Raw genomic sequence first — 23371 nt, 5'->3', positions numbered from 1 at the left:
TCTCTGTCCATCAGTCCTGCTCCCACACTGGCTTGGAATGTTTACAACGATCGCGCCAAACTTTCACTAGGTCATTTGAGGAAAGTAAGCTGATGGCACTGCTGCAACCTTGTAGCTTTTTTATCCTGCAGCTTCTCTCAGCTTTATAAGCCCAATCTTATCTCAGGCTTTTTACAAGAGCACTTTTGTCAATTCGTCGTCTTTGCTGATCAGCTTTTCGTTCTGGTTTATTCCTTTTTACAGTAGTTATTTTCAACTATGAGCAAGGAGGAGCAGGCAAAGCATCTAATGGAAAATGTCGGATCAGTCTCCCCATCAACGTCAAAACGACCACCGAGGATGCCAAAATGCTCTCGCTGCAGAAACCATGGCTATGTGTCGCCATTGAAGGGCCACAAACGATTCTGTAACTGGAGAGATTGCCAGTGTCAAAAATGTAAACTGATTGCGGAGAGACAGCGGGTTATGGCGGCTCAGGTAGCTGGTCTATGCTAGACAGCTAATATCAATTTTGTGTCTGTTGGTACTGACTAGCATATGTTAACATACTAATTTGCAGAAGACAAAATGTTTAGAAAACTGTTGCATGCATAAACGTTTCCCTCTAATATCGCCGGTGTATGAATATTTTGTTTCCACCAGGTAGCCGACATTTGTTTATAAACTTGTTTTGTTTGCAATAACATGCCTTGAACTAGTTGTGCACCTTATGTTAACGTTAGCTGACTTAGTAGTTGCTAACCTAGCCCAGTAGTTGCTAGCAGAAAGTTTTGGTGGACATTGTGTAGCCTAAACAAAGTAAACTTTTGTAGCAACATCTTTGCATCAGAGTGTATGATTGTTTGTTTGTTGCTAAATTGACGTGTGGCTCGTGGTATTAGTGTGCAATTACAAAGTTAAATAAACATGAATTGATACAATCAATTTAGCACTAAGGATACAATGTTCAAGGTGGCCATTCCAAAATGTATTAACGTAGCAACATTGCTAACTATTATGCAGGCGAGCACGTTAAGAGTAATTAAGTAGATTTATGATTAATTTATGATGATTTACTACCAGTATAATGAAATGTATAAATATCTGTTGCCTCAGCAGTCAATGAGACTTGCATTTCTTTTTGCAAATCTAGGTGGCTCTGCGTCGTCAGCAGGCACAAGAGGAGGAGATGGGCATTTGCAACCCAGTCAACCTATCAAATGCCGATATTGTGGTCAAAAACGAACCGTCTGGAGACCTGCTTTTCGCGGTTGGGGCCAGGTCACCCTCATCGGCAACTACAAGTGCAGCCTCCTCTCCCTCTGCCGCTGGTGAGTGAAAAAAATGAACACTGAAACACTTTGTCCAGAAGTGTCTGAAAACGGCACGAGCAAGCGTGTGTGTGCTAACATCTGTTTTAAAGACATGTTTTGTAAAATGATCATGGACATGGCATCATGGAGCAAAATATTTAACTTTTCCAATTCATATAAATTATACATTCTTCTACATGGCTGTTAATTTACTGTTGGGTTGTGACAGGGTCACCCTTACAGAAGAGAACTGCACTGCTTGTGTCAAAACTACAGTTATTTTTTGTAAGGGCAGGGATGTTCGTCTTCACCTAAAATAGTATGGTTTTGTGTGTTATATTTTTGTTGCAAGGGATGTAACAAATGAACTGTTTTAAACAGTTGCCTTTCTTCCCAGTCTCAGATAAAAAGGGGTTCCCTAAGAAATTGTTAGTGTTTATTTTTCGCTATCAATTCCATTTCTCTGTTGTTATGGGTCATTCTGTGTCAAATCAGATAAGGTTGTTGCTGCAGATTTTGTTCGAACCTTGCCTAGATCAAGAATGGCTCCTAAAACCAAGGTGTGTAAAACATTTCTGTTCAAATCCTATGTCTTCATGTTATTTTCAGCCCTTAAAATTACATCAGTTTTACAGCCTGAAAATCACATTATCTGGGAAGCAATGTTTGGGCATTAATATCATGAAGAGTATTATTCATAGGCAAACTTTGTAAGGTGGAAGACAAACATGTTCTTAGTGTGACTGAACCATTAAAGGTTTGTACGGCATTCTCATTGGTTTTCTACAGGGCCCTAGATTTGGGAAAAAAGTGCAAAAAGAGTGACATTATGGGTAGTATAAGCTTTTTGTATGCATTTTGATATCAATAATTATTTTTTTCTTTACATACTATATTTTATTAACGTTGTACCAATATTTAGGCTCTCCACATATAATGAGCTTGAAGATTTTAAGGATTAAACAAAGGGAGGTTTTTCATTTTCATAGGATGATAATGGTATGTGGGGTAGCTAGGAGGCTCTTGAAAATCTATGTAAAAGTAGATCAGTGTATGGACATTTAGTGTACAAAGTGCCAATGTTGTACCATAGATAAATAAATAATCAAAATCATTGGGCATAATGGGCATGCAGTATAAACTTTTAACAGTACAATCATACTGAAAACATGTCTGACTTCCACCCCACATTTGAGCAGACTGGGAATAATACTTTTCAAGATTTTCAAGTTAAATAATATATGAAAACATTGGACTTAGTTTTGGGACCTAAATATTAGGTAGACAAATTTTGAGCAAAATCTGAAACGGCGCAGTAACCGTATTCCTAGATTTTGGAATGAAAGTGTACTTTGGGCAAATTTTGGGTTTTGAAAACGGTTTCACTTATTAACTTTTGCTTGTGCTAAACTTGTTTCAATTATTTGCCAGCATCACTTCACTCTTTTCATATTTCTTTTTTTTTTTTAATTATTATTATTGTATTATTTTTAAGAAGGTTCCCTCTCCATCTCACACTTGACCAGTAAGAAGATAAGCTGTTTTTCATGACCCTATCCTCCCATGGCTGCCGCTTTTGGGAAAGGGGGGTATGAACAGACTGTACCTTGCTCTGGACTTTCTGTGCCCCTCCTGAACGAACACAGCTTGAACTCAATACTGCCTGTCAGTGACCTAAGTTTATTCAGGAGGTGGTGACAGTTGGGGGGTAATAGTTAGATTGTGTTTGTGGTTATGTTCTCTTTTTTGTCTATGTGTTCAGTGTTAGTGTGTGTGTGTGTGTGTGTGTGTGTGTGTGTGTGTGTGTGTGTGTGTGTGTGTGTGTGTGTGTGTCTGTCTGCCCGTGCGTGTGCGTGCGTGTGTGTGTGCAATGCATGCATGCTTGTAAGTGTTTGGCAGTAATGGTGGCACATCCCTAAAATACCTCGTCACCATGTCTCCTAGCCTGGCTGATTGCATTGTGCCAAACCAGCCTGTCAGGCACATCTTTTGATTGTTCCCCTTGGCGTGGTGGTGGTGGGAGAGACAGCCTGTTCTTGGTGACTGTGATAGTGACAGGACGGGGGGGGGGGGGGGGGTTACCAGACCGGTCAAGGCTGCTGCCGTGAACAGGATTCTGGGCTCAGGCTGTCCTGCAAGAGGAGGACAGAGAAAGGAGGGCAGCACTCACTGGTGCTTTCCGTTGACAATGCTTTCAACAACAAGGGCAGCATTTTTCTCAATCTGAGCGCACCGCTCATGTGATGAGATAAGGCTAATCTATCTGAGCCTGGGGATAGGAGGGGGTGGAGGGGGAGTATCGAAAAAAACAGAGATGACGCTCAGATGAATTAAATATCTGAACACATCATGTGCTGAATGTCTGGAAGTTGATAATAACGTTCAAATGAGTAATTGGATGCTGTGACATTTTTTTTTTGTTATATTTTCATCAGTGCAGCAGGCGGCAATATAATGGACAGGTTTTCAGCAAATTTTCACCCATCAAATGCTAATTGATTAAATTGAACTATGATTTACAGTATTATGAATTATGGCTAGACTGAATGTGATGATACGCTGCGCACCCTTTGAGGTACGCTGCTGGCCAATGTTCCTGAGCACTCTCCTATTGGTTTCACACATTTTTAAATCTGTCAGGATCAGCCAATGAGAAAGCAGCAACATTGCTCAAAAAGTTTCCCCATGTCCTTGAGTGGTATTATCACTTTTGGTGTTTGAGTTGAGGAGACATGAGTGAAAACAATACATATACAGTATATATAACATATATATAACAGCACGAGGCCACTAGTACTTTATAATACCCTCTTTAACCAGTACAATCTAGGGTTAGAAATTTTAACATTTCATGACACTATCTGAATTGGCCTAATTTTTGTATCTTTAGGTCTAGGGGTGTGCTCAAAATATTGATATTGCGATATATCATGACATCCTCCTTTTTGATGTATGTACTGCTACAGACTCTGCTGTATCAATACAGCATCAAAGACTTTATTCCCATGGTTATAGAGAATATTAAAGAATAGCTGTTCTACGAAGCATATTATATGTGTATTGTCATATTGTGGCCTCTGTATCATGGTGGGTATGGTATCGTGAGGTTGTACCCAGCCCTAATTAGGCCTTACCATTGGGGTGAAATTATTGAAACATTTATCCATTTTATGTACCACACCCATGAGTGAGAAACTCGTGTAACAGTTTTAGTTGAAAATCATGCATTGAACATGAGCATATTGTACGTTTCAGGCGGTCGCACTGGCCTGCCGTCCAGCCCCACGGCCGCCAGCAGAGGGCACTCTGAGGGCGCCTCTGACCTGGTGGTGGACGCCTCCTACTACAACTTCTACCAGCCCTCCCGCTACCCAGCATACTACAGCAACCTGTACAATTACCAGCAGTACCAGGTGAGTACACACACACTCTGACGCTACTGGGACCACACAGAAGCCCACACGCCTCACACATCTCACCCTGCAGAGGACTTTAAGGCGACTGTGTTTGTGACAAGTGACGTGTGTCATTTGCAAATAGGATGCGGCTTGGTATTTTCATTTGAATTGTCACATAGTAGTCACTTCCATGCATAGTAGCTTGCAACCAGTGGCGGAGGAAGTACTGAAACTCAGTACTTAAGTAAAAGTACAAATTACCAGAGAAATATTTACTCTTGTAAAAGTAAAAGTACCACAATGACAACCCTACTTAAGTTAACTTAAAAGTGCCTGCTTTTAAATGTGTGAAGTATTAAAAGTAAAAGTATTTGCCTAACGATTTATTCTGTTAATGGCTATATTCTAATAAAAAAGGAAACAGTATGGGCTGTGGCATTTTAATTAAGTTAGTTTTAGGTTATACTAGGCTAGTTAGTTTTAGGCTAATGTAAATGCTTACCATCTGTGGCCCAGTTTACATTCTTACTTACAATTCTGTAATTTCGGTTATCTACTAGGGTGATCTGCTGAGTTAAATACCATTAAGCAAAGCAGGACAGTACAACGTTTAACGGGGTGGATGAGGGAAACATCCCGATGGATCATAATGCCAGCACTGCTGGTCCAGGTTGTACAGAAACGTTTTTTCAAGGCGTGAGTTGTTGAGAAAGGTGTCTTTATGATAAGGATGTGATGCTCGAAATTGACGCCTCAAATCAGCTCGATCAGTGTCGAGCTTTTGAAGCGCAAGTCTTTTGGAACGTGGTTCAAAATGTCATGTGACTACGGCTACAGTAAGTGAATCTTCGGTGTCGACAGCAAGCTGGTTCAAAGATTGAAAGAGTGGGGCACGTAGCGCTCTAAAATCTTTTGTAGCAACCCAACTCCACTGGTAAGACAAACGTGTGCCGATCAGTTAGGCCTTTTTGTCAGAGAAAATAAAATGATGATAAAATGTAACAGAACAGAATGATGGTGTGCAGAAATGTAGTGGAGTAGAAAGTATAGACCATTGCTGCAAAATGTAACGAAGTAAAAGTCAAAAGTATGCACTATAGATCCTACAGTACTTAAGTAAAGTACAGATACGTGGAAAATATACTTAAGTACAGTAACAAACTAAATGGTTTATCCCCTTTACTCCTTGAGACATTATGTAGCAAAATGTTTTCCTTACTCTCAAACTGCTAGCTTTACTTAAAAGTGAGATCTCAGTAAGTAAATGCAAGTAAATGTCCCAGTTAGACATTAGTGAACGGGGTGTCATGGTACAGAGAAGTAACAGTTTGGTTCATATCACAGTGTTCGGTAGAGGTGTAAAGTAAAATATACTTTATTGTCCCCAAGGGGAAATTTGTCTTGGGCTTCACAATCACTGCATTACACATACACAGCTCATACAAAAAAAAACTTTTTCCGTTGCTAGACAGCCACACCAGACAACCATGCAACCAACCCCACTCCTTTAAAACTGTTTGCTCTGTCTCTGTCTCTAACAATAAGAATTAGCATTAAGTTCATCATTTGCAGATATACCATGCATTCTCTGTATGCCTGGACGTGTTAAATCTTGAGGTTCGTATGGGGGTTCCAGACAAATACACATATTATCAGAGCCTTATACTGAGTATTATTATTCTAGTGTGGCTATTAACACAGAGGTCACACTTTCATACTAGTTAATCTAGTTAATTCTCTGGCTGTATCCTCGTACATCTCTGGGTGCTATAGTAGGATGAGTAAGTGTGGGGGGCATAGCTGTTGATGGAGGTAGCTGTCATCTGCCTCCCCACCGCCACCACCCACCACAACCACCACCCCTATCCCCCTGCAATGAGTGTTTTGGTTGGCAGATAACCCCCCCCCCCCCATACACTGACACACCCACCCACATAGATACACACTCTTACACACACACACACACACACACACACACACAGAATGCCAATGCACCGTGCTGCCGGCTGTGCCACCGTTCCGAGCCAGTGGGCGAGCACAGCGTGGAGGGCTGAAGGTGTGCAGGCTTCATGCTGGGGTGCTCCTGCTGCGTGCTGTTTACATTTCCCCGAGGCCCCCAGCCGGAACCGCAACTAATTCTGCCACTGGGAGTTCTCTAACCCTTATCCACTGCAGCTCAGCTAGGTTCTGGTACCAGAGCTGGTCTACATGCCATATAGAGGCCTCTTTAACCACCATTCTTGCTGTTATTCATATTTCTCTAGTGAGATATCTCAAGCAAGATGTACAGTAGTCAGTAGGTTTACTCTGTCACATTTAGTTCTTATATTGCCATTTCTAGACCCCTGTGGCCCCGTTCTACTTAGACCCCAACTCTACTGACATGTGGTTTGGCAGCGTTGCATGTGCAGTGTTAGCGTCAAAATCAGGAACCACAGTGATGCGTAGCGCGATTCAGTGGGAAGTTTTGAGCAGAATTTTTGTCTGATTATAAACTTGAACTTGAACTTTCAGTTAGACACATTGTTCTGCTGTAGTGAATGAGGAACATGACCCAAATTAACCACATTCAATGCTAGGGGATAGTCGGACACTCACATGCAACTAGGACTAGCTGTCAGGCTATTCCCTGCCTTTTTTAGGTTCTTTAGTCCAAATAGCCCATTAGTCCATTTAGTTTCTGGGAATGATTATCTTATCGCATGCTGGATGTCTAACCTGCAGAGTTACTTCATGGCATAGATGGCATACTTCAGGCCAGATGTTCCATGCATTTGATGTTTCATGTTCATGGCACTCATCTAAGCCAATTAAGGAATGATTGCCTATCATAGGTACATGATTTGGTTCATTTAAGGTGTTAACAATATGTTGTACACATGAGTAATTACATAGTATTTCATTATAATTCACTGAATCCACAATCCTGGAGTCCTGGTAAATTAATAGTATGCAGTCTGGTAAATGTAATTAGGCTCGTTTAGCTAATTACACCACAGAGACTAGTGCCCTGTGTGACACTCAACAGGAATTAGAAATGAGTAGCCTTGTGCTGTCAAGTGGGGTCTGGGCTGCCTAGGCCTGGCAGCATACTGTAAATATAGCAAGGCGCACTTAGGGACAATTGAATTTGACTGCATGAAATTGGGGGCCTCCTCAATGTCACGACCCTCTCAGCGTTGATGTATCGCAGCGCACGGCGCCCCATCTCACCTCATTCACTTCCGTCTGCCTTACATCACACAGCATCACGCACCGACAAGCAGGCTACTCCACCTGGCTACTCTTGCCATGGCGACATCACACACACACACACACACACACAGACGTGCTTGAGCTCTTCAATAATCCCCCCATCAGTTTGCATATATGCCTGATTTATGCTTGAAAATGTATCCCTGTTGTGTCCGAACCAGAGCAGGGTATATTCGCTGAAGCGTGAAGTAAATTAAATCTATATTTCTCCAGTGTGTGTGTGTGTGTGGGGGGGCGGGGGGGGGGGGGTCCTAACCTGGACTGGGGGGTGAGGTTGGGGTAGGGGTGGTGGGGGGGTGTTTGTTCCTCAGGGGCTCTTGATGGGGCCATATTTCAGGAGGGGTTGGTGTGCAGTTGCGGTCCCACTGGCAGCCGATTGCTTTGGGGTCACTGCCTCCGCCAGTTCTCTGTGAGCCCCAGCCTCAATCGCAAAGGTTAATGATATTGTCTGTCACATGGGAACAGCTATAGTGTTTCAGCACCGTCCCAGAGAGCTGTGAACAAACGTGGGACTTCAATACTCATCTCATTATGCATAATGTGGCCAGCTATATAAGCCAGCTATATAAGAAGATGAGTTATGTGCAGGGTTGCTTGTGTGTATGGTGAGGTGTGTGGATGGGGGGATATGAAGTGTGTGGGGGGCAGTGATGTGTATGGTGTGTGTGGGTTTGTGTGGCGGTCAAAAGGGGCTATATGCTGATAAATGTACGACTACAATATTTTGCCAACAACTCGATGAAAAATCAAGTAACCACCAAGCCAATAAGAACCATGTCATGTGTGACTTTGTGTCAGAAGTGTTCAGAAGTAATAAAAAGTCCAGATGCCAATTCAAGTCAAAATGGCCAAGAAAATGATTCAGGCTATTTCAGGGTCTTAGGATGTGTGATTCTCACTCAGAGCACCAAGCTAATGTTACAGCTAGTTAGTTTAAGTTGTGTAAGCTGAGTCTTTTCAGGAACTGGACTGCAGATCAAATGAATGGAGTGAGGTAGATAGATTATTAAAACTAAGCTGTGCTGCCTAGTGCCACCTCATTGCAGGCCCTTTGGGCGCCTGTAGGGTATTATGTCATGAGCAAGTGTGTTAGACTTGTTCGGCTAGTATGTGTGGTGGAGCCGTGTGAGCACTTGGAGTGGAGAGATGTTGGCTGTGCTTTATCAGAGCACATCCATCTCCCGCCCTCACCAACCTCACCCCACCACCCCACCCCCCACCCCCTCTCACCCCCACCGCCCTCTCCTCGCCCAAGCGAGAGGAGCTCCGCTGCACTGCAGGTAGAGAATGAAAATATAAGGGTGGCGTGGAGGCCCCAGACAGCCGATGGTGCCAGATAAGAGACACCCAGGGAGGTAAGGAGGGCACCCCTCATGCCTCACCCCCCAAAAAGGCCACGCTGGGAAAGCAAGAGCTGGGAAACCGGAGAAGGAATATAAAGTGTGGCAGTTAAAGAAGAAAGATTGTTATTTTGAGTATAGTTGGGTTACACAAGTCAAATTACAGTTGAAATACAGTCTCATATAAAAAACACATAAAATGCCCATAATTACAGTTAAACCATAAATTAAGAAGTTCTGATCTAATGGAACTATTACCATCTTGCCTGGAAAATAACCCATATTTATCTTCTCTGTATGCACAGTGAGGAGGATGATAAGAGAGGCAAAAAAATCCCAAAGGATCATTGTTGGAGAGATACAAATTAAAGGAGAATCTTGGGGTCACCAAGTCTAAAAAAAATGTCAGAAGTGACCTCCATGCTAACAGATTATTTAAAAGGTGTGCCAGGACAAAGTCTTTGTTACCACAAAAATAAATGGCTGGAGGTGCTAAATGATGCTGGCACTTTGCCAGGAATCCTGTTCTGTGATCTGATAAGGTGGGTTTGGTGTACAGTACTTAGAAGAATGAATACTTAATTCCTACGTATATCTGTGATGAATTCTGGGATTGTTTTTAATCCAAAGGCCCTGGGAACCACATTAGGGTTCATGGTATCATGAACTCCATGAAATAACTGGGCTTTTTACATTAAAAACTGGATGCCTCTGCCAAGACACTAAAAATGGGTCATTATTGGATCATGTCAATGATCCAACACAAAAAATTGTGCCATGGTTATCTTGTAGCTTAGCAAAACCAGGAGTAGGGGATACTTTTTGGAACTAAAAGTAGTTCAGATGCCAGGTAGCAATAATTTACCAAGTTTTGAGTTTAAGTTCGTTTAACTAGGCAACACAGCATTGTTTCCCCAAAATAAAGTTAAAAATGAGAAACGAAGCTAGAGAAGTTAGCGCTCTGCTACAATCTCAGTGCCCTGATCTGCACTCCATAGAGAACCAGAAGCCAAAACAGGAAAATGTACATGAGAGGACCTAGGAATCTGGACGATCCAGAGATATTCTGTAAAGTAGAATGCTTTCAAATCCCATGCCTTGTATTCTCCAACTTTATGAGAAGTTATTGGAGATGGGTCTTCCCAGAATAAAATTCCTTGTCCTCAATGCCTTCATTATGAAACTAAGATAAACACCAAAGATGATTTTTTATAACTTTATCAGAGGTGCCAATAAATGTGAAGGGTGCTGTACTGTGTTTAAATGATGTACACGTTGGTGGTGCCACATCTAACTTTGCCCATAGAGATTTATCAAGTTCTTAAATGCATAGTGTGAATAGCTTTTGTATAAATTGCTTTCATGAAAGCAATTTTGGAATTTCAGAAAGAGGCAAACAGTGAGCTAAGAAAAATATACAGTTCCATCTGTATTGTATTTGTCATAGGTACTACAAGAGCCGAGCGTAGCTTAAATAACAGTTTATAAACCTGTCTGGAATTGATGGCGTGGACAATAAATGGTGACAGATTATAGGCTGACAGAAATCAAATTCCATAAAAGTGAAATTGAAAATCCTCTAAGGCCCCTGAGCTGCTGAGTAGACAGCTCATTTCAAAGTTGGCGCAAGAAGGAGCGGGGCTTGAGGCAAACTCGCCTCTTCGCTTGTTGCAATTCATTTCTCTGCAAAAGCACCCCCCCCCCCCCATACATACACACACACAAACACACACATACACACACACACAGCTCACAGGCACTCAACTATGACTTCTCACTTTGGAGCAGGCAATCGTTTCACTCGCTCACAGATTGGAGACAAAAAGTCGTGAGCGCAGGAGTTTGGTATATAGCAAAGCACATAAATGATGGTTTGTGTTAAGTGTGACACATTGTTCTGCTGAAGGCAAACTGTTTATAACTCCTAGAGAGAGGTGCTGGTCGTAGTCACATGCACCGTTTTGTGCAGTGGAAAAGACTACACTGGTTTGTATTAGGGCTGCACAATTATCGCAATCGTAATCGCAATATGAACCAATACAGTTACCTAATCGCAAAAGCTACAAATAATAATGCACAGTTAATTTTGTCACATTTCAGACTTTTATATTCATTTCATCCTCCTTGACTATGCCACTTCTGGTTGGTGGGTGTGAGTACTGTGTGAGGGGCACAGACATTCTGATTGGTGAGCTTCATAGTCGGTCGGGGGTGCTGTGCTTCTTGTGCACCAGGCGTGCTCACCAATCAGGGGTGGCATTTGGAATATTGAATTGAATCAATTCATTGACATTCAAAAATCATATTGCAATATTTTCCCCAAATGCAGCGCCAGTTTGTATTGCGTTCACAATCATGGAATTACTTACTGAATTTGCAGTATGCTTTAATTGGAAGAGTTTGGTATTTTTTTATCTGTCCCTGGATGCTGACCTATCCTATAGATGTTTAACCTACAAGAGGACCATATACACTTTACATATGTTTACAGATTCCCTTTAAAATTCCCCTTTGTGTGAGTTTAGCTCTGAATTATTATTATTTATTGTTTTCAACTTTGTTACAAATCTGATCATATAACTATATGTCTTTGTGTGTATGCCTGTGTGTGTGTGCGTGCATGTGTGTGTTTTCCCCCCGTTGTGTCCCGTCATGCAGCAGATGCCCAATGGCGATGGCCGTTTGGCTGGACACAACATGTCTCCCCAGTACCGCATGCACTCATACTACTCCGCCGCCTCCTACCTGAGCCAGGGCCTGGGCACCGCTGCCTGCGTGCCCCCCATCTTCACCCTGGAGGACAACAGCATCTGCCCTGAACCCAAGGCAGCCGGTCAGTACCACACACACACACACACACAAACACAGAGACACAAATCTATACGCTGACGCACAGACACACACACACACACACACACACTCACACATCTCACTCCTCACTCTTAGGCCCATAAACTTTTATCCAGAGTTTATCAACAGTCTGCTGAAGTACATCGTAGGGAGGGCCCCCTCTACACCTCCACACACACATATATATATACACGCGCGCACACACACACACACACACACACACACACACACACACACACACACACTCCATACACCTCAAGTCAAGGGCGCCATAAAAAATCATCATAAAAAGAAATAAATTCAGAAGCAAAAACATTTATTAGGGCCATTCATTCTTTGGCTTTGGATTTAAAGAGACAAGAACCTCATGCTTGTGTGCTAATCACAGCAGAAATATCGCACCACAGCGCAAATATTCAACCTCTAATGCCAGCTGTTTGCATACCTGTGCTACATGTAAAACCCAGCTCAGCCTATGATGCAGTACATATTTGTTGAAATAAAAATGTCCATGTCTTCAAACAACCAGTTTCTCTTGAAACACCAACATACACCACGAGGCTTCAAAATGACATGAAAACACCTTCCGGAGATTACCCTCTTTAGCCGTATGAAATTGTTTTAGGTTGATTTTTTTTTCTGTTCTTCTTTAAGTTGATGCATCCTCTTTAAAAACACACCTCATCTCAGCTCCGATCAGCACAGCTGCCCCTGGTGCTTAATGAATTTCACCTGCTGAGATCCTCCCAGTCATACATGGGGGTCCCTATCCACCCCGGGGCTGCCACGCCATGCCCCATTACAACACAATGAGCCGCTGCTAGGCGGGTGGTCCAGTCTGCTTAGCGCAGCACAGACACTGAGGAGGAGCGCGGTGGTGACGACGGCATCTCAAATCGCTTACTAGCCGCTCCGCTGCTGCCGTTAGTGTAAACCGTTTGGGGAGCGAGAATTCTCTTTGCCGAGAGAGAGAGAGTGCAGAGTATCCTATAGTCTCCACTAGAGACGGTCCGTCATCTGTTTTGCTGGCAGTTCTTGTGGTCTTGTTTGTGGTTTCTATTTGGGCATGTATTTTTTTCTATTCGGGCGATCATGATTGCATGTTTGAGTCTTTTCAAAGTGGCTCAGATTGCACATTTTGGTATAATATGTCCTGAAAGCAGAGCTTGTAAATCATATGCCAAAAAAAGAGGAAGTCCAAGCCCTCAGTTCATGCCCCACACTCCAAGCTCGACTTGGCATGCTGCAGGGCTTTGTCACCAGAGCATACAATCAGGCAAGGTCAGTACCGGCTCGCCTCCCTGGCATGACTGCACATAGTTGCGTTATCAGGCAGTGGATACCAGCTCACTAACACCCACCACCACCACCACCCCCCCTCCTCCTACATCTACCAATCCCCACACCCTTCCCATTTCCTGCATCAATAGCCCTCAGTGTTTCTTTTGGCTCCTGAGGTGCAGCCAGTGCGGGCAGGCCAAGGTAGCCTTGAACAGTTCCCAAGAGCACACAGGAAGAACTGCCACAGATCACGGCCACATAGGGCTTTCTCCTTTGGTGGAACTTGCTGAGATAGTTTTGGCCACAAGTGCCTTTAAAAAAAAAAAATGGGGTGTGTTTGTTTAAGTGTACAGATTCTTAGCAGAGAACCCCGTGATTGGGGTTGTTTTTGTCTTGAGGAGGATTGGTAAAAGGAGGGCACAAGTGAAATATCCATTTCTTGCACTTCAGGTTAGTTTTTAATTTAAGTTTTCAGATTATTTAGATGGTTTTAGACAGATATGTATCTGCATTATAGCATTGTTTGCTGTTTATTTGGCTAATTAGTCCAACATTTAGGTATTTGCACAGACATGTATACATACATGTGTATCTATCCCCCACCTATGTGCCTGTGCTTCAGCCAAGCTTCACCCGTCTGTGCCTCCTCTCTCCTCTCCTCTTCTTCTCTCCAACTGTTCCTGACGTAAAGCAGTATTTATACTCTGCATGCTGGGTAATACATTGGTCAAATACAGGGCCAAATAACCTTCAGGAGTGCGACGCTGTCCTTCTCACCACCCATCCACCCTCCTCCACCACCTCCTCCGCACCCCAAATGCCCCCCCCCCAACCCCGCTGTCTCCGGAAAATTGCCTCTGGAGTTAGTGAGCGGGAACAGTTAAGATTTACAAACAATGATGAAGCTTGTCATGCGTCTTCCTCCATCCGTCACGCCGGCGGGACCCCCCCCCCCCCACCCCATCCCTGGCCAGGGCGTCCGAGTGTTCTTCATAAAAGCCAGCCCGCTGTGAAATACGCCCCAGCGCGCGCTTTACTGCCTGCCAGCCCGTCACCCGCCCCGCACCGTAAATCCCCAGCGACCCCCCCGATCCTCCCGCGCCCCTCCATCATCGCCCGGCGGCTGCCACCGGCACCGCTGCTGTCGCTTCACGCGCTCCGCCGCCACACACACACACACACACACACACACTCACACCTCAGCCTCACTGCTCAACACTCAGGCCCATCAGTAGAGCTGCACCCCCATCCCTCCTCTATACACAAAACACTCACACACACACACACACACACACACACACTTTAACTCACTCAGACACACAGACACACACGCTCACACAGACACATACACTGAGACCCCTCCTGCGCGCCAGTCATCCACCGCCCCACAGATGAGCTGCCTGCCCATACAGAGTTATGTCCGAACTCTGGTGTTATACGAGACAGCCGAGACTTTTCCTTTTTTCTTTTGTATTTTTGTCGTCGCAAGGATTTAGTTTTTGTCGTCTTGGCATTTTTTGAATTAAAGGTAGTTTTTTCTTCTTCTTTTCCTTCTGCGGTAGTTTAGGGGACAGGTGATGTCTGCTTGTTTAATTGAGGCCAGATTTTTTTTTTTTTCATGCAGCTGAAAAATCACCATCCGCTCACCTTTCCTGCAAAGGTCTTGAAAGCAATGCTACTCTTCTCATTTGGTTGGTACACTTTAACAGCCAAATTTGCAGACATCAGACCTTTAGGTAGTTTACAGCATTTTAATAAACATCATGGACGAATTAATATCTATGCTCCTTTGCCTCAATATTTAACACCTTTTACCGCGGTACCCAGTTAGTCAAAAACACAACTAAATGTTAAATGTTACATAGTGGCATATCAATTGTTCCAGGCGCGCATTGATAATGTCAGATACTATGTTCTCCATATTATAAGTCACTCTAGCAGCAGAATGAGTTTGAAGAAGTTATGTTGAGGTGAAAGAACAACATTGTTTCCTTTAATAGGGAACATATTAACTCATCCATCCACCAATTCCCAATAGGATTTCATGTCTGTATGACACAATCCACATACCATTGCATCTTAGTGGTCATTGGTTTGTAAACATTCAGGTGCCGTCCAGTGAGGCTGAAACATGTTATTGTATTCTACGCATTTGAAGTGACCCAGAGTAAAATCATTCTAAAAGCAAACAGAGATTGAGTTACAAGTGTATGTTTCCGCACATACGGCCCCCACTTTGCGAGTAATCAAAGAGGCCATTCATTCTTGTGTTGTGGGGGCAGTCTGGCAAAGGGGAACGCGCTTCTCTCTCAGAGCTCGCTGCACAATGGGGAGGTGAGAGAACTGCGGAGGAAAAGGTGTAACGTCTCATGTATCAGAGAAGCTTCACGGCTGTTCCCAAACGCACACCTTAATCCCCACACTGACATGACCCTCCCATCGGTGACATTACCCGCACCTCCCCACCACCTCCACACCCCGCCAAAGGAACCGCTTGCCTGCTCAGCTCCCCCTCAGATTTCCCCAAGCGGCTCCACCACACATTTGTTGCTCGATGGTGTTCTCGATGGTGTTTTCTAACCAAGGCAGCGGTGTGACCGTCGACTTCAAGGCACCTAACCCTAACCCTTGCCTAACCCTAGTGCCTTCCATGCAGCACTGCCTGGAAGACGACGTTTAAAACACCAAAAGGCACATTTGTTGTGACCTACAGGGCAGAAGCAAAAGTAGATACTTGCATGTGATACAGCATGTGCTGAAGTAGATGATGAAGAGGTTGAAAGGCTGATGGCTGTGGGGATGTTTTGTAAAGAAACGTTTTTTTGCTAAATAAGGTAAACATTTAATTCATGCTAGTGTAGTTGATCGGTAGAGAGAAACATGGGCAGTGTATTGTTGATGGGAGAGGAAGAACAGAAAATGTGTGTGTGTGTGTGTGTGTGTGTGTGTGTGTGTGTGTGTGTGTGTGTGTGTGAGAGAGAGAGAGTTGCTTTTGCATGTCCACTGGGAGTCCCGTAGGCCCCAGGGCTAGTGTTAACACCCACCATAAGGACTTTAAGCAGACTCTGACAGCTGCCCCCCCCCCCCTCTCTCTCGCTCTCTCCCCTCGGCCATCCCTCCACCTCAGCGCCCCACAGCTGTCTCTCCTCGCCCTGCCGCGGTGCTAAGTGCCGGCACTTCCTCTGCCCACGGGCTGCATAGGCTTGGGCGCTCTGGTAATGTGCGATAATGTGTTGTACAACATCCCCATTAGCAGCGGCCCCGAGGCTGTGCACAGATTAAATGGACGGGGCTGTCTGGTTTATGTTCTCCTCTCTCTCTCTCGCTCACTCACTCTCTCTCTCCCGCTCCCACCACTGACCAGCTCCTCAGCCATAGCCACTTACACACACACACACACATAGACATTATGGTCGAGATAAATGACAGTGAAGCGAAGTTCTGTGTTCCATTCATTTTCAGTTGGGGGCAGCTGACATAGACCGACGATGGCAAAGACCAAGTTGGGCAAAGCGAAAAAGTTGAATATTATGCAAATAAGAAGCAAATATCAAGGGTGGTGAATGCTTATCAGGTTTCCCAGTCGTGAGTGACCAGACTTTGTTCACTTTGTGAATGAGTTTGGTTTACCAGGATATTGTTCTATCAGTTCATTTGATTAAAAAGAATGGCTTTGAGTTAGTTTTGTAGTGAACTCTGTTTATTGGCCGTGTCGACTACGCCCACGCTGATTGATTGATTGTGATGGGTCGCAGGTGGGTGGCACCTGGCGATAGACGGGAATAAAACTGGACTGAAATTGGGGGTCTCAGAACTATGGATTAACGCTGTTGGACTATGTGCAATGCCAGTCCCTCCCCCAAGTATAAATCGGTATAGAGAGAGATAAGACTTTTACGATCTTTAGAATAAACTAAAAAGTGTATACTGTGTATGTGTATTTAAGTCCTCCTCCAATAACCAAGAAATTACAGTTAAGGAAAGAAACCACAAAACTCTCACCTCTCTGTGTTTTTAATTTAGGTGTCTAAAATCATCGACTTACAGTAGACGGTTATTTTATTTAGCGGGCCGCGTTTCTCGATCCATGTCCCGCCGACAGCTCATTGGGCATTCCTCCACTCTCCCCCGTAAATTACCCATTCCGCGCCTGTAATTATTTTCCTCCCGTTCAAACACAGGCCGACATGAGTACTCCTCCCCCCTCCTCCCACTGCTCCATCGATCGGCCGTTTGAGTTCATTATAGTATATCCATAATGTTTCGACAGACAGAAACGGAGGACAGAAAGATGGACAGGTCATTTGCAGAGTTGATGGGGCCCACATTACCGCCGCCGTGAAACCGGCCTGGGCAGCGTTGAGCTCTCCGCGACACCGCTCAGTGCCACTGGGGACAGATTGGTTAACAATGCCGGAGCAGAGGTGCTTATGTGTTTAATTAGCCTTTGACCTCTCAGCCAGGGCTCTCTGTCCCAGTCTGTCGTGGACACTCCTGGCCTCTCGTAATAGGGGGTGGGAACGTCACCCACCCATCCCATGATGGCTGTATCCACTGGTGATCAGCCCTGTCTTTATTGAATGCAGAAGGGAGGAGATCAGCTGGGCAGTGTCATCTGTAAGAGTGCTGGATGATTATTGTTTCCGTGTTTAATGACAGTGAAACAGTTGACCGGAGGACTTAGCTAGCATGGTTAAAACCAGACTCATTCACATGGTGAGTAAAGTCTGGGGACTAACAATTCCAAAATCATTCCAACATTAACATGGTGACGGGCGTAGACATAGCGTTAACTTTGAAGTCATTGGTCCAGCCTAACCAATCACATTGATCAGGGATTCCTCATGTTACTTCCTACTTCGCCTAGACTGTACAAACTGACAATAAACAGCATCAGCAGGAAACAATGTATGTAGGCCTACCTTTGCTGTAAATAAATCTACACATTCTTCCAACTGCAATTTTTTATGTCTGCACTGCAGGGCTCTCGTTGCTGACTGGCCCTACCTATCCACTACCGATGGAGACGTTAGTGAATTATGGTGTTCCAGACTAGTATCTCCCTGAAAGGAGATCTAGGTGGGTGTTGCCAGGCTAGGACTTAGCTGCTTATGATTAAATAATTATATAAGTAATTATAAAGTCAGATGTTTCAGATGAGTCTTTGTTGTAGAGGGCTGAGGTCTACTTTAGAGACCAATTTCAGCAATTTGGTTGACCACAAAATATAGATAATACAATGTTGATATTCTAATCTCAGAAGGTTGTGATATTTACTGCAGAATGAATTGCACCTAGCAGAAAAATATTGCTGCTATGGATTCTGGAATATTATGGTATATCATATCATAGCATAATCAGATAACCCCTGTACATTGTGCTATGGTGTGTTATTCTTTTACACCCTATCATCTTTTGTCATATCAAATCACCATAGATCAAGTGAAATGCTCGGATGACTGCCCTTGTTGGAGCACTGTCTACCAGAGAATTTTTTGTTTTATTTTTTTTCATTTGAGATTTGTGAAACCATTCAGCTATACCTAACGATTAAGTCTCAAACTTTTTCACTGGAAACTGAGTTATGAAATGGCCAACATTTCAGTCACTATATGCTGTCGCAGGCGCAAGGTAAGGTACAAGGGTGACTGACTTGAGCAGTGCATAATATTTATTAGTCAGGACTCCCTGCGTGAGCTGTGTGGGTGCATGAGTGGGCCAATGGGATGGTGAAGAAGTGGCAGGCGTGCGACGCGGCATCCGTCTCTTCGCTGGCGTACCGGCTCTTTTAGTAGTCAGCATCTGCCTGTGCCCACGCCGCCGCTACTGCCACTGCTGCTGGAGTGCGTTTTCTGCGCCATTAAGTCCTGCCACTGCCCTAATGATTGAGAGAGAGAGAGAGAGAGAGAGAGACGCTCATGTCGTTCCCCCACGTTCTCACCAGAGGCTCGTCCTCTGTCATGTCCCCCTCTCCCCGCTCCCTTTAATGCAAACATATGCATAGTACATGCACACACACACACTCACACAGACACACACACACACAGACACACACACACACACACACACACACACACACACACACACACACACACACACACACACACACACACATTTTTATTCTCTTACCAGAACAGAACAGCACCCAACACAGCTATCAATTGTTGACATATTTTGAGTGGGATGCTGAATGTTTTTTCCCCCAAATACTTTTAGTTTTAAAGAAGTGAAAATCTTTATGAGAATAAAGTTACTCCTTGGATTGTTCTCCTATACCATGGCAAAATGTTAAGTAGATTACATACAGATGTGTGTGTGTGTGTGTGTGTGTGTGTGTGTGTGTGTGTGTGTGTGTGTGTGTGTGTGTGTGCATGTGTTTTGTGTCTATGTGTGTATGTTTATATAAGTGCAGGAGTTATCCACCCACATGACCCCATGCAGGTAGTGTATGTGGCCTGCGGAAAGGACTTATCCGCTATAGATCAGGCCTGAATTACCATCTTCACCCACATCTGGGCTTTTGTTCCCTTTCTCTCTCTCTCTCTCTCTCTCTCTCTCTCTCTCTCTCTTTCTTCACACACACACACACACACACACCCACACACACACACACACACACACACACACACACACACACACACACACACAGAATGATTGAGCTTCTTTCACCCTCTTTAAAAAAACAAAAAAACTTCCTTTTGTTAAGCCACACAAAGACAGTTTAATAGTCGGGAAATTTTAGATAGTCGGTTGAACACGGGTGAATAGGGCAAAAGTTCATAAGGGAAAATAAGCTCTCTCAGGGAGCACAATAACAGGGGCCAAAGCCTCTCTCCTTTCAGAGCTCCTCGGCACTTGGCAGACATATGCAATGTTTATAAACCCCACGCTCCGTGTGGTGTCAGTCTCTGCTAATTGACAGACGCCCACCTCTCTTTCCCTCCATTTTTTTTTTAGAACAGCTTCAGTCAGCCTGTCGTGTTGACGGATATCTTAAGGTTTAAGTACAAGAAACACTTCCATGAACTAAAAATTGCCTTCAGGACAATAGTCACTCGTAGCTTTTTTTCAACTGGTGCATGCATTTATTAACTGTTACAATGTGTGTGTGTGAGTGTGTGTGTGTGTGTGTTTGTGTTTTGTTCTTACAATTAGCCATGACCCACACAACAAGCACTTTGGAAATATTTATGTGTGGCCAGCATTAATCTCTGTTAAATTGTAGTAAAGTGCAGATAATCAAAGGCAACGGAGCCATGATGTGAACAGGTCGTTTTGCAGCCACTGATTGATCATCGCACACACACACACACACACACACACACACACACACACACACACACACACACACATGTTCTCACACCATGCATTGCTCATGCTCCTAATTACACATTGAACTCTGGGAGAATTAACACGATCCCCCAACTACTACCCACAAGCCCCTCTGTTTACCCCCGCCCCACTGGGGAGCAGTATTGCTGTCCATCGGACAGCTTGTGCAGGGGCGCCACGGCAGTTAGCTACACAAACAGGAGCATTAACGATTGGCCAGTTTGGAATTGGTGACAAACTGCTGGCCAGCAGAATCCTGAGGCCAGAAACCAATCAGGAAGTTAATGAGGAGGGAAATGACTCCAGTTCCTCTAGCGCTCCTTAATTACCTCCAGTGTGCAAGAGAAAGAGATGAAGAGAGTGTGTGTGTGTGTGTGTGTCTGTGTGTGTGTGAGTGAAAGAGAGAGAATAAGAGGGAGAGACAAAGGAGGGAGGGGGCGATGGAGGAGGAGGAGGAGAAGGGGTGGTTGAATGGGAGGACCGGGGATCTCGCTCTCTAAGAACACATCCCTCAGGGTTATGAAGGTCAGTGACTGAGCCGGCAGCCCGTGTGTCTGTCCCCCGTCTTGTAACTTTGATAGAATCTGTGGACACTGTAATATTTGTCTCATAGGCGACGCATGATGTTGCGGGCCACTGAGCTTGAGGAATGCACACAGATGGTTTTAATCACGGCTCTCTTTAATGAGGACGGATTATTGGGCATGCTGCAACTGTTTTAATCAAACCCCCCCCCCCCCCCACTTCAGTGGTTTCATGTGTTTTGTCGCCAGTATGTACAAACGAATAAAAATACAATCCTATTAAGAGTGTCATTTTGTGTAAAGGAAATGAGCAATGAATGAAATTTGCCCGTAACGGCCACTACATCTGTAATATAAATCGCGAAAGCTTTAACAACTCGATAGATGAAGGGGACTGCAGTGATTACGTTTTCAAAAAACGCTCGGTCATAACTTCAGAAGGAAGCGGCCGCCGCACTCATCTTTCACTGAAATGTGCGCCTCGTGCTGTCGTCGTCTTCATCTCGCAGGGCCATCGTTTCGCCGGTTGCTGCTCCCTCTTGCTTTGAATGCAGGGTCAGCAGTCTCCGGTGAGTCGATATATCTGACGCGAGGTTCAGCACCGACGCTGCCAGAGTTCAGCGTGTTCAGCTGCCATTGGCGCTCTGCTGTTGTAATGTTGAAAGCCTACGCTCCCCAACCGCGTGGCTGCCAGGAGGTTCACAATGAGCCCTGTATCGATCGGCCAGATAACGTCAGTCCAAAAGTGCCGTGTCCGGCGCAATGTCTTTAAGTATGGCCCGGACTCCATAGGCCACCCTTCACTGTGGGGGAGATGGATAACTTTTTTTCTCTCTCTCTCTTTGACCGCATCAAGTGAACGTGAAGTGTTTTCTTTCACTGGTTTTGACTGCCTCAGTTTCAGCCTTCGCAGTATTGATCTGACAGGCAGAGAATGACACCACAGGTCTGCAAATGGCTCAGCCAGAACCGCACCTTAAAAAGTAATGCTGAAACTCACTCCCACATGCCACAGTTGCCTCTGTTGCACTTTTCAGCTTTTTTCTGCCTTTTCTGCCACCTTCTCTGTTTTGCCCCTCCACTGCTTCTTACACTGGGTCTTACTGCGCTTTCCGTCCCATCTGACGCCTGTGTGTTCTGTGTCCAGTCTTCTCCCCTGGCCAGGACTCCGGCATGGCCTGCTTGTCCATCAACTCCATGGTGCACCAGGAGAACAAGCCCGAGTGCGAGCCCAACTCTGAGTCTGGTGCTTTCACCGTGGACTCCATCATCGACGGCACCGCCAAGTAGAAGCCTGCCAAACGAGACTCAGACGCAGAAGTCATTCAAGCCCAGATGTCTGACATCCCAGTGGTGCAGGGCTACAGCTCCACATGGATTTTTTTTAAATGTGCAGGTTATGTTTTAAACAGACAAGTTCTTTTCTTTATGGTTTGTTGCCTTACAGAGACAATTTTTATGTCTGTTTTACTGTTTTTCCATCTATACGTCCAAAAGTAGATCAAAGAAAAACTTAATTGAATTGTCAAGGTATGACACAGCATTACTCTGCTGAGTGATCGGGGACAGAAGTTTATATATCTGCTCTTCTACAACGGCAATTCATATTTTCTGAGAGAAGAAAACAAAAAAAGATTTATTTTTCCCTCAGCAACCCTTCTCTCTCTCTCTCTCTCTCTCTCTCTCTCTTTCTCTGTTTTTCTTTCCCCTCAAACTCTCAAAACACATACTTTCTGCCGAATGATGGCATTGTAAAGATTAGCTTTTCTCATTTCAGTTATTGCATTCTTGGTGTGTGTTGTTTAAAAAAAAAAAAAAAAAAAACACCATTACAGTTTGTCAGAGAGACCGATGACATGTCAATATTCCGACATTGTGTTTATACCGAAATGGCAGCGTAGGTTAGTCTCCAAGGAGGCTTGAGAAAATGAGACATTGAGACATGAATTATGCCTCTCTCTCTACTCGATCTCCGCCCAACGAGTGCAGCTCTTATTTATGGCGAGCGGCGGACAGCATCATTTTCACCTGGATGATATGCAGCGGCATCTGCCTCCGAGGAGCCTTGAGCTTCCTCGCACGCACACACACACACACAC

General features: G+C 44.4%; 1 protein-coding gene across 1 annotated transcript; it reads left to right on the top strand.

Annotated features, from left to right (window-relative positions):
- The first annotated feature begins 258 nt into the window (after nt 1–258).
- On the top strand, nt 259–22562 carry dmrt1 (doublesex and mab-3 related transcription factor 1). Its single transcript, XM_076270079.1, has 5 exons — nt 259–477; nt 1133–1310; nt 4548–4705; nt 11944–12118; nt 22420–22562. Exons 1-5 carry the CDS (start codon nt 259–261, stop codon nt 22560–22562), a joined length of 873 nt encoding a protein of 290 aa, XP_076126194.1.
- The last annotated feature ends 809 nt before the right edge of the window (nt 22563–23371 follow it).

The sequence above is a fragment of the Alosa pseudoharengus genome, unplaced genomic scaffold (assembly GCF_046254945.1).
Source record: "Alosa pseudoharengus isolate Yale_2024_CS ecotype anadromous, Long Island Sound unplaced genomic scaffold, YU_APseudo_1.1 YU_APseudo_1.1_scf_6, whole genome shotgun sequence".
Classification (NCBI taxonomy): domain Eukaryota; kingdom Metazoa; phylum Chordata; class Actinopteri; order Clupeiformes; family Clupeidae; genus Alosa; species Alosa pseudoharengus.
The sequence above is the reverse complement of the archived record's forward strand: the minus strand, read 5'-3'. Positions and strand labels throughout refer to the sequence as shown.

Bases quoted from the DNA above. Each gene is read 5' to 3' on its own strand.
- dmrt1 (XM_076270079.1), top strand. From the start codon at position 259: ATGAGCAAGGAGGAGCAGGCAAAGCATCTAATGGAAAATGTCGGATCA. The intron at 1,311-4,547 runs GTGAGTGAAAAA...TGTACGTTTCAG, and splicing joins CTCCTCTCCCTCTGCCGCTG to GCGGTCGCACTGGCCTGCCG. The intron at 4,706-11,943 runs GTGAGTACACAC...CCCGTCATGCAG, and splicing joins ACAATTACCAGCAGTACCAG to CAGATGCCCAATGGCGATGG.